This window comes from Corythoichthys intestinalis, chromosome 6 (assembly GCF_030265065.1).
Source record: "Corythoichthys intestinalis isolate RoL2023-P3 chromosome 6, ASM3026506v1, whole genome shotgun sequence".
Taxonomy (NCBI): domain Eukaryota; kingdom Metazoa; phylum Chordata; class Actinopteri; order Syngnathiformes; family Syngnathidae; genus Corythoichthys; species Corythoichthys intestinalis.
Window position 1 is genome coordinate 26,162,777 of NC_080400.1, and position 14,827 is coordinate 26,177,603.

At 37.2% G+C, this 14,827-nt stretch overlaps 1 protein-coding gene across 2 annotated transcripts; it reads right to left on the reverse strand.

Annotated features, from left to right (window-relative positions):
- Positions 1 to 446: 446 nt before the first annotated feature.
- Positions 447 to 13,534, reverse strand: sptssb (serine palmitoyltransferase, small subunit B). 2 transcript variants are annotated; one of them, XM_057839465.1, is made up of 2 exons: positions 13,387 to 13,534; positions 447 to 1,457 (listed from the first exon to the last, which is right to left on the reverse strand). In XM_057839465.1, exon 2 carries the CDS (start codon positions 1,454 to 1,456, stop codon positions 1,133 to 1,135), a length of 324 nt encoding a protein of 107 aa, XP_057695448.1. In that variant the 5' UTR covers position 1,457; positions 13,387 to 13,534; the 3' UTR covers positions 447 to 1,132. The 2 variants fall into 2 exon arrangements, with proteins under 2 accessions (XP_057695448.1, XP_057695447.1); XM_057839464.1 differs by lacking the exon at positions 13,387 to 13,534 and adding an exon at positions 13,116 to 13,217.
- Positions 13,535 to 14,827: the final 1,293 nt, after the last annotated feature.

Sequence of the window (14,827 nt, forward strand, 5' to 3'; positions counted from 1 at the left end):
TTTTTTTTTTTTTTTTTTAAAGCTCGTGTGTCAGAAATGTTCTTAATTCAAGAATAGATTTTGTTTAAAACATTATTTGAAAGCAATTTTTTCTTGATTGAGGTGAAAAATTACCATTTTTTAGATGTATGGGCTTAATAAGAACAAATAGTAATATTTACTGAAGAAATAGAATAATCTGACGTGTTCATCTGTTAACTAGTCTTGATCACTCAAAATAAGAAAATTATTTGACTAGATTTAAGAAAAATTATCAGATTGATACGTTATAAATTTGCAGTGTACATGTTAACATGTTGTCAAAATGTTGATCCAATTATACTTTTTGAATTCAGCACATTACATCTATCCTCAACCGTAAAAAAAAAAAAAAATATATATATATATATATATATATATATATATATATATATATATATATATATATATATATAAAAACTTGGTGAATGATGGTAAATTAATGGTGGACAAGTAAGTTTAAAACTCATTACTACCATTGACACCAATGATTTAAGCGAAAAGTGAAATTAGCTCTGATACATAAGCAATTACGTGCATGTGTCAGTGTCAGGATATACATAAATAAGTCACCACTCTTCAATTCACCTGAGACACTGTTGACGTAAATTGGTAGGTGATGCTGTTTTGGTTAACAACAAAGTTCAAAAAGGGATCCATCATCCACAGTTCAGTGTGTGGCAATAGAGCTAATTTCCATTTTCCATTTTTCTTTTAAAAAAGCCTGTACTTGAGGGTGGAGGGAATAAAGATTTGTAGTGTGAGGAGCATGCAAATGGATCCCATCATGCAAAACATATGTTTGCTTACACAAGGCAAGTTTTGGTGAAACAAAAAAAAGAAACTAAAACAGGATTAACATCAGTTCACGTTGTGAGTGTGAAGTTATTTAGGCCCAAAATCTTCATCTTGATCGTTTCGGTGGTTAGACAGCTTCGGTTGCAGGTAGCGATGGATGTTTGATGGCATTCCATTGAACGATAAAATCGAGTAATCATTCTGAGAGTCGCAATAGTCTGAATGGGGCACAACTTTCTGTCTCTGTCGTGTCACTTGTATATACACAGCAATCAAGCAGTGCACTCCATTTGTCGGTACTGCTACGAGAAAATGATTAATCAATCAGTTCTATGCAATCCAGATCATTTTTAATCAAAGAATGCTCGTCCTTGTAAAGGGAACGTAGTGCCCAGAGAGAATTTGGACCCGTTACTGCGCTGTCCAGCCGACTGCCGCAGATGCCAAAGAAGAACTCAAGGGCGAGGCGCACGTGGATAGGCACGAAGACGTAGGAAGTGTATATCACCATGGCGATGGCTGACAACAGGACCCAGTTGAAGAGGGACTTCTCCCAAGGCTCCAACACGTAGATGCCGGTGACCAGAAGGTACTGGTAGTAGAGCCAAGCCAGGTACTCCCTAAGGTTCTTGAAATTCATCCTGTAGATTGTATGAAAGTAAAAGTATCCTTCATTTTAATATTCATCATATAGTGAAAAACCTTTAGAGAAAAAAGGCAGTTCAATGCCAATCCCAGTTGGTTGAACCTTGAGTAATTAAATAGAGGTCTATCAAATAGGATCTATGCCAGTGGTTTTTAATAAAGATGCACCGATACCGATACTAGTATCGGCAGGGGGCGCCGATCCGGCCCGAAATGGTGGTATCGGTATCGGCGAGTACCAACAAAGACGGCGCCGATACCATTTACCGGTCCATTATTATAACATTTGACCACAGCCTTTTTCTCCTCCTGGCGCTCACTACACTCTGTCTCTGTGTTGTGTGATGACACGTGAACACCAAGCAGCTATAGCTATTGGCCTGCTCCAGACCAATGAGAGCGGGCCAATAGCCACTCCTGACCAATCAAAAGGGGGCTTTTTCATATGGACGAAAAACAAACCAGGAAATATGGCGGCGCCGCGGCGGTCGGGAAATATTTCCAAATAGAAATCCCGTCGATTAAAATCAATGGCTGCATGCAAGATTTGCGGCCTGAAAGTTTGGAGATGTGGAGTTAAATCGGCCAGTTTCAATACCTCGAACTTGATAAAACATTTGAAGACGAAACGTGTACGAACACAACGAGTTTGAGCCTGCAAGAGCAGGACTGCTATCCAGAGGAAGAAGGCCGCTGGACCGGAGCAACAATCTCTGGTCAGTTCACTTCGTCTACTTTACTTTTATTGTCTTTTACTGAAAGAAATGCCGCAGTAATTTGGGAAGTGTTTCCAAAGTATTGTTGCCCCCTTTCAGAAATAGAAAGAAGGGACTCCCACCTCCCGAAAAAAAGGAGAGACGGGATGCTGTGGTCAATTATTATTACTTATAATTGTTAGCGTCCGCAAATGCGGAAACAAGGTTGAACCTCGAAGCAGACAACAAGCGGGGGATACATAAAAGGGTTTAATGATTGCAAACAAAAAATTATACGCGATCGCAGGACAGTAGAAATAACAAAAGGAGTCCGTGACAGCAGGTCGACGGACAAACTAAGACGATAGGCAGCGGTTACAAACGAGAGCAGCACACTAACAGAAAAACCCAATGCAGGGGCATAACAAGCAAATGTAGCGAGATTATTGTGCCAGATGTCAAATAGCGATCAGCAAGGCAAATATCTCGGCAGCCTTCTCTGAGATCACCCGTGCTTAAATGCTGTGTTGATGAGCCTGCATTGGATTCAAGTGCCACGCCCCCACGCCCAGCAACAAAACACAATCTAACCAGCAGCAGAATGTGACAATAATTTCATGAAAGTTGCACTGTTTGGACTTTGAGAGGTTTAAAAAAGTTTATTCAGTTCATTCAGAGTTTATTATTATGAATTTATTTTTACTTTCTTACTGTTGGGCTAGTATTATACATGTTTTATTAATTTCACAAATTTAGCACTATTTTGGCCTGTGAGAGCGGAAGTTTTATTCAACTATTGTCTACTAGGGTTTAGTGTACTTTTTCCTATTTTGTAAAGGTAAGCAACAGCCTGACAAAGCCTTGATAGCAATGATTTCACATCCAATTATGTAGCTCTTTGGGGAAAAAAAAAAAATTAAGAAAAAAAAATATATATATATATATATAATCGGAGTGGTATCGGTATGGTATCGGTATCGGCCGATACTGCACAGCCAGGTATCGGTATCGGTATCGGGGCCAAAAAATGGTATCGGTGCAACACTAGTTTTTAACCTGGGTTCGATCGAACCCCAGCGGTTCGGTGAGTAAGTCTACAGGGTTTGGCGAAGGTAAAGAAACGCAGAGCCCTAATTTCATACGCTGATTAAATCTAGACAAAAGTGGCTTTTTAGACCAGGTTTTGGACTTGTTTGCTCCCAATTTAGAGGCTTAATCATTGTCTTTTAGCTGCTAGTCCTGGATCTGATGGGAGGAGGAACTGTTTTGCACAGTGGAAGGTTGACACGCACTGGGTATGAGGGAATACATCACACCAATGGGCAGCGTGGTCTAAAATTTGGACCTATTTATAAAATATGCTGTGAAAATGAGAAGAATTTTGAAGGGGGATTTGCTAAATTAATAGCTTGCTTGCTTAGAAATATCGGTTTTGAATTTGGAAAAAAAGCTTTATTATTTAATTCCGAAGAGTTCGGTGAATCCACATGTGAAACTTGTGGGGTTCGGTAACTTTAGTAAGGTTAAGAACTGCTGATGTATGCAATCATGTAATAATGCTTTAGCAGGTGAAATTTTAATGTGAATATTGTAGGAACATTTTGACAGACAATATAACTATACTCACAGGCATATATTATTCATCCTCTGCGAAAAACAGAATATTTATGAAGGGTAATGAATCAGTGCACCAGGAGTGTTCATTGTTTTTTGTTTTTTTGTTTTTTGCTCCAAGATCTACTTTTCAAGGATAAACCCTCCTGCGATCTACCTTATTAGCAGTGGTTTTGCATAACCACGTCTGCTACTCACGCAACATAATTACACAACATAAAATAAAAATATAAAATATATTTTGATACCACATTCTACCCACACTAGTGTTGTGATCGACTGGTAGATTGCGACCAAAGTAATGAGCACCCCTGATGTACACTAGTTTTGAAAATTTTCTTTGTTTCTACATGATGTGTACACGTATGTGTGTATATATGTATACTTTTATTTTTTTAAAAAAACATTTACAGTGATCCCCAACTACTTCACGCTTCAAACTTTGCGCCCTCAGTCCATCGCAGATATTTTTTTTCCAATTAAAAAATAAAATAAAATAAAATAAATACAAATAAGCTGTCCCGATCCAATCACGTAGTCTCACACTCCCTCCTGCTCCTTTTCTTGGTCAGGCAGTGCACTGGAGTTGCTTATTAAAGTTAACAATGATTGACAGACATTAAAATAAACGAATGGAAACCGAAACTTCAAAGTGTCGCTTGCATCAATCATCGTTTAACTTGTTAAACAGTTGCTGTGGCAACTTATGGTGTGTAAGTGAGCAGCTTGAGTGGATTTGAGTGGACTCACTCAATGAAGCATTTAATAAAGACAAGCATATTTCGACTTTATTTTTATCATAATTATTACATTTGAAGTGCTTACAAACCATGTATTAAAATGTACTAGTATATTGTGTCACATCACATTACGGTCTGTTAAATTTAACTGTCCATCTCAAATTAAATAATTTGAAAATTTACACTGTAATCGCTTGCAAAGCGTTAAAAGTACTGCCTATGTTTTCGTGACAAGCCGGTGGCAGGGGTGGGGTGGGGGGCCCCTATATTGGTGTCTTGTCCCCGGGCCCCTGCAAGTCTGTTGACAGCCCTGTATATATACGTAAAAGCTTTTTGTAATATTTTTTTTTAATTAAACATGTCTTATATAAATATATATCTCTATCCAACACTAAATCTGAATAAATACATTACTACTTTGCAGTTTTTCACTTATCGCGGTGGGTTCCAGTCCCCATTAACCGCAAAAAACGAGGGATCACTGTAGTCATTTTTTTGGTGTTTTGAGCTGGGACTGGAATGGATGAATGACATTTCTATTTCAATATGAAAGCATAGACTTTATAATCATATGGACGTGACACATTCCCAAGAGTCTGCGCCACGCCGTCAAGTAGGGGGCCGTCCCACACTCCGCTTCTGTCGGTCGCAGTTATTCTCAAACACATGCAGCAATCCAATGCCGGATTTAGGTTGAAAAAGTGCGGAAGCTGTACCACATACAAACAGGAAGGATTGTCTCAGGAGTGATTTGTTCGAGGATTCAAGGTAATTATTTATTTTTCTCATCTTGCATGCATTTTGAAACGTGAAAAAAATCAATGGGAGAAATTAACCGCTAAGGCATTGGCGTCATAATTAGAAATGTTTACGTAAAATAAATGCTAACTGCTCTTTTTTTTTTGCTTTTAACCAAAAATCGAGACTATTTTACGTTCATATCTATAAAGAATTCTGGGATTTAAGGATTTATTTAAAGAATTTTCAACGTAAAAAGCTCTTTGTGGTTGTAAGGTGGCGCCACAGTGGCTTAAAGAGTAGCAGCACATTCAACGTATTTACGCAAAATAAATGCTAACTGCCCAGTTCTTTGCTCTTTTAACAATGAAGCTCTTTGTCTGTGTTTCCACTCGGTCAGCTTTGAGGGAGACAGGCCCCCTAATAATGGACCCCGCGCCCTGTGTCCCGTCAATATATAATGAAATCTATGGTGGAAGGTTGATATAAGATACAATCATGCAACTGTTTTAAGATATGAGCATGGTCATGGAATGAATTATCTCAAACACTCAATGTTTTTTTTTTTTTTTTTTTTTAATTGTTATTGCAGTTTGTAGCGGTCTCGGTTTTAAGTACTGTACTTAAAATGTTTTTCAGGACATTGGTACTTTACATGATTGTGGATATTTTTTTAATGACATTTTACTCTTCTTCTATTTCCTACATTTGAAATTTGTATATGGAGGCAACATTGTACTTCTTTTATTTTTAATCTCAGCCATCAACAATATATCATTAAAAGGGGTGGGCGGGCAGGTTAAACCACAAATAGTAAAAATTCACAAATAATCTACATCCATTACATTGAGGTATTTTCTCCCCAGGTAAAAAAAAGTGAGATACGTGTTTTTCAGTTGTTTACTAGTTACTGTAATTTAGTGTTCTTATAAGACAAATAAAAATTTCATTAGACAATTCACAAAATCAGCTAAGCTGAAGCTAAATTATAAACTAGGTATTGTATTGTATTGTATATAACAAATAAAAAGCCTATGTTCTTACTTGTGTACTTATGTAAGCCCCAGGAGCTACTTTTACTTCATTAATTGACTTGTTTAGTAGCTTTTTTGCTCCAAATCCAATATACTGTAGTATCAAACTGAAAGAGAAGGATAGGTCAATGTCAAAATAGCTGGCCTCTTATAACCTTTAGGGAGGGTTCGATAAACAACCAAGCATGTTTTAGTGCACAACATTATTAATGTAAAATGAGGAAATGGCAGGACAGGGAGCACAAAAATCTGACTGCATGGGTTACAACATAGTTAAGCAGTGTAGGGGTGTTTGTGTAAGTGTAGTAGTAGATAGTGAATAGTGAATAAATAAAGTGTGTTGGGGTGCCTGTGTGTGTGCATATATATAAATATATATACAGTATATATATGGCGGAAAACACAGACAAGACTGAAAAAGCAGTTTCCTCTCTTGCACCCCTCTTTACAATAAACTGCTGTATATTAAGCCAAAAGAACTGTTGTGCTTGATAGAACAATATGTCTATATGCTGCCAAAGCAGATTCATGGCGCATTAAGCCTCCGAATTATTTTTAATTTGTCCGTTTTACCCTGAAAACTCCCGTTTATAGACGTCGCACAACCGCTTTTGTTTCAACCAAGCCATAAAAAGAAGGTAAGTAAGTATATTTATTATTCAAATCATCTGTCATTTTTAGCTTAGAATTATTCATTGATGTCTGAAGTTTAGTTTAAAAAAAAAAAAACATCTTTAAAAAATTATTCACTCGCATATTTTAAACATTTAAACGAATTGCATCACAATGAAAAATTTGGCGTCTGTAAAAAAGTCACGGATACCTACCTCATAACTATCGCTTGATTGTATTTTTTTTTTGTTACTGTCGCATTTTCCTCATAACTATCGCTTGATTGTATTTTTTTTTTGTTACTGTCGCATTTTCCCCGATATGTTAGATGATAAATAATCAATCCAAACAAAAAAAATGGAAAAATAACATTTAAAAGGGTAACTATATGAAAAAGAAAATCTCAACCACTCCTTGTTGTCTGCAACTTCTGCATCGTGACCCTTGTTATATCACCATGTTTCACCCATAAAACCAAAAAAAAGTCCGGCTGTGGCCATTCACAGCTGTGTCTTGACACTCGGTGATACATGCTACATGGAGTTTTTTGATCGAAACAAGGTAAGTATGTGATAATATCTTGTTAAAATCTTGGCATCTTTAATTCTGCTCTCGCGTGTTCTCGCCTCCAATTAGGGTTTTGCTGTTTTTAAAAAATATATATATTTTTTTAAATGCCTTCCTGTTCAAAATGTTTGTTCCCCTAGAAAATTGAGATTTTAAGCTTTCCAATGATGTATCACATATGCACTGCGGACAATTTTGAAAGTTGGCCAAATTGTGGGTCTCAGAGCGGAACTTCAAGTCACCTGAGTGTTTTCCGCCATATATATATATATACTGTATATACACACACACAGCGGGGTATATACGTATTTAGTCAACCACCAATTGTGCAAGTTCTCCTACCTGAAAAGATTAGAGAGGCCTGTAATTGCCAACATGGGTAAAACTCAACCATGAGAGACAGAATGTGGAAAAAAAACAGAAAATCACATTGTTTGATTTTTAAAGAATTTATTTCCAAATTAGAGTGGAAAATAAGTATTTGGTCACCTACAAACAAGCAAGATTTCTGGCTGTCAAAGAAGTCTAACTTCTTCTAACGACGGCTAACGAGGCTCCACTCGTTACCTGTAATAATGGCACCTGTTTTAACTCATTATCGGTATAAAAGACACCTGTCCACAATCTCAGTCACTCGCACTCCAAACTCCACTTTGGCCAAGACCAAAGAGCTGTCGAAGGACACCAGAGACAAAATTGTAACCTGCACCAGGCTGGGAAGACTGAATCTGCAATAGGTAAAACGCTTGGTGTAAAGAAATCAACTGTGGGAGCAATTATTAGAAAATGGAAGACATACAAGACCAATGATAATCTCCCTCAATCTAGGGCTCCATGCAAGATCTCACCCCGTGGTGTCAAAATGGTAAAAGAACGGTGAGCAAAAATCCCAGAACCACACGGGGGGGACCAAGTGAATGACCTATAGAGAGCTGGGACCACAGTAACAAAGGCTACTATCAGTAACACAATGCGCCGCCAGGGACTCAAATCCTGCACTGCCAGACGTGTCCCCCTTTTGAAGAAAGTACACGTCCAGGCGCGTCTACGGTTCGCTAGAGAGCATTTGGATGATCCAGAAGAGGACTGGGAGAACGTGTTATGGTCAGACGAAACCAAAATGGAACTTTTTGGTAGAAACACAGGTTCTCGTGTTTGGAGGAGAAAGAATACTGAATTGCATCCAAAGAACACCATACCCACTGTGAAGCATGGGGGTGGAAACATCATGCTTTGGGGCTGTTTTTCTGCAAAAGGACCAGTACGACTGATCTGTGTAAAGGAAAGAATGAATTGGGCCATGTATCGAGAGATTTTGAGTGAAAATCTCCTTCCATCAGCAAGCGCATTGAAGATGAGACGTGGCTGGGTCTTTCAGCATGACAATGATCCCAAACACACAGCCAGGGCAACAAAGCAGTGGCTTCGTAAGAAGCATTTCAAGGTCCTGGAGTGGCCTAGCCAGTCTCCAGATCTCAACCCCATAGAAAATCTGTGGAGGGGGAGTTGAAAGTCCGTATTGCACAACGACAGCCCCAAAACATCATTGCTCTAGAGGAGATCTGCATGGAGGAATGGACCAAAATACCAGCAATAGTGTGTGAAAAGCTTGTGAAGAGTTACAGAAAACATTTGGCCTCCGTTATTGCCAACAAAGGGTATATAAGTATTGAGATGAACTTTTGGTATTGACCAAATCATTTTGACTGACAATGTCATAAAAGAAAATTCCGGTCATAATCTATTTTTACCCGTCACATTTTAAAAATGATAATAATGACATATTCAATAGTATTTAGTTTTCATTCATTTTTAATTAATATTCTGTCTGAACAAGCTTAACAAGAGGCAAACAGACAGCGGAGTGCACCAATCAGCGACGGGCAGACGTGCCGTTAGCAAAGCGACGAGGGCAGGACGAGGGACTTGCGCGCTGAAGTAAACATACGAGGAGAACGGAGTTTATTCAACATGGCTAGCGCGAGACAGATTGTTGTCAATGACTCGTGTCGATGTATTTTAGCTCATTTAAAACTGAATTTACCGCGGATTGGAACATATTCTCGGCTTTCCCGTTCGCCATCCGTGTTTTTGTCGAGACGATTTTCGGCGCGCAAGAGTGACGTTGCTCGTGAAGAACACGTCACGCAAATAAACAAATCTGATTTGTCGATTGATTTTGTACCTACTCGAGAGGCTGTGTCCCAGACTTTTCTCTCAGTGTTTGAAAAATACAGGGAGAACAGTTTGGCCGTGCCAGGCAAACACTCAGTTGCCTTGACATTTTTCCGTGTAAGGCCAACGACGTCATGCATCAAGAGAGACAATAGCTAATTAATATGCTCACTCGCCACCCTGTGGTCTGGGGTGTGAATTGCAACCTGTCAAAATGACGGATGGACTTCAGTTTTTTCCGTCACCGTTTTAAAAAACCGGTCAACGACGGAAAATATTCGGTAAACGCGACCCCTGATATACACATACATACATATATGGCGGAAAACACAGACAAGACTGAAAAAGCAGTTTCTTCTCTTACACTCCCCTTTAAAAGAAACTACTGTATTTTAAGCCAAAACAACTGTTGTGTTTGATAGAACAACATGTCTATATGCTGCCATAGCAGATTCTTGGCGTATTAAGCCCCCGAACTATTTTTAATTTGTCCATTTTACTCTGAAAACCCCCATTTACAGACGTCGCGCAACCGCTTTTGTTTCACGAAGGTAATTAATTATATTTATTCTTCAAAATGTCTGTCGTTTTTAGTTTAGAATCATTAATTGATGTATCATATTTCGTTTATTTATTTATTTAAGTCGACTTAAAAAAAAATTTCACTCACATATTTTAAACTTAAATTATGTCACAATGAAAAAAATGGCGTCTGTAAAAAAGTGACGGATCTCTACCTCATAACTATCTCTTAATTGTATTTTTTTTTTTGTTACTGTCTCATTTTCTCTGATACATATGTTAGATGATAAATAATCGATCCAAAAAAAAAAAAAAAAATGTTTAAAAGAGTAAATATATGAAAAAGAAAATCTCGACCGCTCCTTGATGTCTGTGATTTCTGCATCGCGACCCTTGTTATATTACCATTACCATAAAATCCCCCCAAAATCCGGCTGTGGCCATTCATAGCTGTGTCTTGACACACGGTGATGCATGCTACATGGAGTTTTTGGATCGAAACTAGGTAAGTACGCAATAATATCTCGTTAAAGTCATGGTGTCTGTAATTCTGCTCCCGCATGCTCTCACCTCCAGATGGGGTTTTGCTGTTTAAAAAACATTTTATTTTTAAAAATGCCCTCCTGTTCAAAAATTTTCTTCCCCCAGAAAATAGAGATCTTAAGCTTTCCAATGATGTATCACACATGCATATCAGACAATTTGAAAGTTGGCTAAACTGGGGGTCTTAGAGCAGAACTTCAAGTCACCTGAGTGTGTGGCTGAAGTTATTGCTGCCAAAAGGGGGGCACAAAATATTAAATGTGATGGTCCCCTTACTTATTTTCCCCCGTTCTGTCATTGTTTGCATACTATCCTCATTAAAATATGAAAACCTAAAAATGTTTGGATGGTTTTAGTTAAACCACTGTTTTTTCATCTGTGTGATTTTGACAAAGATCAGCTCACATTTGATTGTGATTTTATGCAGAAATGTGAGGAATTCCAAAAGTTTCAGATACTTTTCCATACCACTTTATGAACCCCAGTAAATTACATATAAGTTATTGAAAAATCATACAATGTGAGTTCCGGATTTTTTTATTTTTTTATTTATTTTTTTAGATTATGTCTATATAAGTAGAAATGCATCTATGATTGAAAACTCCTATTTTCTAAGTGGGTGAACTTGCAAAAACGCAAGGTGTGCAAATACTTCTGCTCCTCACTGTATGAATCGATAGTGTATATACATATATACTGAATATCGTATATGTATGTATATATGTAGAGTATACAGTAAGAAAGAAAAATAATAATAATTAGCCACATTAAAGGACAGTTTGACACAATCTATTAAACATTCTACATTAATGTAATTTGTGATAATGTATTGAAAATTATCACCTATATGTATTTTATTGTGGAGTCGAATCGTACTGTAATAAAGCACTGCTACTACTCCCACTAATCATAATAATGGCAATAATAGTAATTACGTAATATAAAGAGGTATTTGTAAAGTTTTGGTTATCAATATTAGAGTTTCACTAATACCATTGTGACTGGTTTCCCACTCCTAAAGTCTCCCAAACAGTCAAATTTTACACATTGAAAAGGTTTTGGGTGTTTATTTGAATGCAACATTCATTGTCAACTTATTTAACGCTGTCTTTCAAAGCTGCAGGCAATACCAGATCCTGTTTAGTTTCGAAGGGGGTGTGACCACATCCTAGAATTTACTTTCACCTCATCCCACCTCTATGAGCTCGAAATAAAAAAAATATATATATATGGCGGAAAACACTCAAGTGACTTGAAGTTCCGCTCTGAGACCCCCAATTTGGCCAGATGTCAAAATTGTCCGATATGCATGTGTGATACATCATTGGAATGCTTAAAATCTCAATTTTCTGGGGGAAGAAAAATTTTGAACTGGAGGGCATTTTTGAAAAAAATATTTTTTTTAAACAGCAAAACCCTAACTGTAGGCGAGAGCAAGCGTGAGCAGAATTAAAGACGCCGCGATTTTAACAACATATTTTTGCAAACTTACCTTGTTTCGATCCAAAAACTCCATGGAGCATGTATCACTGAGTGTCAAGACACAGCTGTGAATGGCCACAGCCAGATTTTTTGGGGATTTTATGGGTGAAACATGGTGATATAGCAAGGGTCGCGATGCAGAAATCGAAGACCACATGGAGTGGTTGAGATTTTCTTTTTCATATAGTTACCCTTTTAAATGTTATTTTTCAAATTTTCTTTGTTTGGATCGATTATTTATCATCTAATATATCGAGGAAAATGCGACAGTAACAAAAAAAATACAATTAAGCGATAGTTATGAGGTAGATATCCGTGACTTTTTTACAGACGCCAAATTTTTCATTGTGACGTAATTTGTTTAAAAGTTTAAAATATGCGAGTGAAATTTTTTTTTAAGTCGTTTTCTTTTTTTAAACTAAATGTTAGACATCAATTAATGATTCTAAGCTAAAAATGACAGACATTTTGAATAATAAATATAATTACTTACCTTCTTTTTATGGCTAGGTTGAAACAAACGGTTGCGCGACGTCTGTAAACGGGGGTTTTCAGGGTAAAACGGGCAAATTAAAAATAGTTCAGGGGCTTAGTAAGCCATGAATCTGCTATGGCAACATATAGACATATTGTTTTATCAAACACAACAGTTTTTTTGGCTTAAAATACAACTGTTTCTCTGCAAGAGGGGTGCAAGAGCAGAAACTGCTTTTTCAGTCTTGTCTGTGTTTTCCGCCATATATATATATATATATATATATATATATATATATATATATATATATATATATATATATTCAAAACGTTAAAGATGCAAGATGAATATTTTAGAAAGTGTAAAAATTTGCCCTGCATGCCCTAACGTGATCATGATTTTCAATGGACATGAAAGTAGGTCTCAAAGCATCAAATGATTAAATTTAGCAACTGACCTTAAAAGCAGCAAAGTGTCCGGGTTCTGCTCTTATTTCTAAGCACTGATCGTGGCCAGTTCGTCTCACCGCTAACTGCCTTTGCGCGTTGCGCCAGGAAGAGGAAAAAAGCTGCCTCGCCAGTTTGTGTCAAGCTATATTAAAGACTGTGCAGATGATGACACCACACCCACCGTGGTTGTGGTTTTGCTCCACCACCGCGGTCACTTACCTGGCTGACAGGTGCACAACCACAAGTCAAACGAATACAAATTTGGGGATTTGAACGCACCTAGAAACTTTGGAGTGTGTTCCTTTCCTTTCTTCGCGCGGCTGAGTTGTGCTGCAGCCTCTCGCATGCTGAGGACGAGGATGCTGATGCACTGCAGCAACGCGTTTACGACTGCAGCTTCAACTTCATTTAACCTGTTAAGACCTTGCATCATATTTTCGGTTTTGTAACCCCAGTAACTGATTCTTTGTATCTGGGACGTTTCAGCACTTTAGGTGCAAAACAGGAAGTTCAATTCTTAACAGATTATGGGCTGCCACTGACAGCAGTATACGTCCAATCTAGGCATGTGCTGGTACGATGTAGGTACTGACAGTCATAAGCGGATTTTAAGGGGGGGGGTTAGGCCCCCCTGGTGGGCGAAAAGTGTGATTGCATGTAATTGACTTTCTTATATATATAAAACTTGTAAAGCAATAAAACTGCAACAAAAATGAATGAAATGAACAAAAAAATATACTTTCATAATGGGTCAAAATTATTTTTTCGAACAGATCATGTAACTTGCAACTTAGACTGTCATTTGCTTTGCGTATAATTTTCAAAAACAAAATTAGGGATGGGCACTTTTATTTTTCAATTTTTTTTTTCTTTGAAAATATTTTTGATTTAAGCCACTTTTTGGGGGATTAAATGATTTAGACACGAAAGTCCTACTCATAATATGGCCCAAACACAAAAATGATTGCTTCAATCAAAGAAAACTTTCTCAATTAAAAATTAAGTATTAAAATGCAAATGTTTCAATCTCAAATATTTTTTCGCATTCAAAAACTTTTTCCATGATTGATTTTTTTTTTTTTTTTTTTTTTTTTTTGATTGAAGTGATTTTTCTTTTTGAAAATATATTTTTTGAAGCAACTTATTTTTTGATTGAATAAAGACAAATATGTCCTTGCCAAAATGTGGCCCAAACACAAATTAACATTAATCAAAAAAGTTGCTTCAATCAAAAAAAAAAAAAAAAAAAAAAAAAAAAAATCAAAGAAAAACAGTTTTCACATGCATTATTTTGAGTTTTAAATTTATTTTTGCCTTCATTTTTTTTTTTTTTGATTGAAGCGACTTTTTTTTGGGGGGGGGGTTAAAAATATATATTTTTATTGAAGCAACTTTTTTTTGATTGAATAATAAAGACACATATCTACCTCCATATGACTCCGCCCGATGAGATGACTGGGGTAACTACTTTGGCACGACACCGGCCGGCATACCATATTCAATGGATGACGATCTTGGTGAAAAGTATTCCCTAAGCAGCCTGTGGATATTGGAGGTATTGCCTCCTCGGCAGCCACCCCCCGCAAACATGTTTTACATGTCGGTTGACCCTACCCCTCTATGCCGCGGCTATCCTTAACTTTTCTGAAGCCGAAGTATTCCCGTACCAATGATTTTGTTTTCTTCAATGGGGAAAAAAATTCAGGAGTTTCACCTCCTC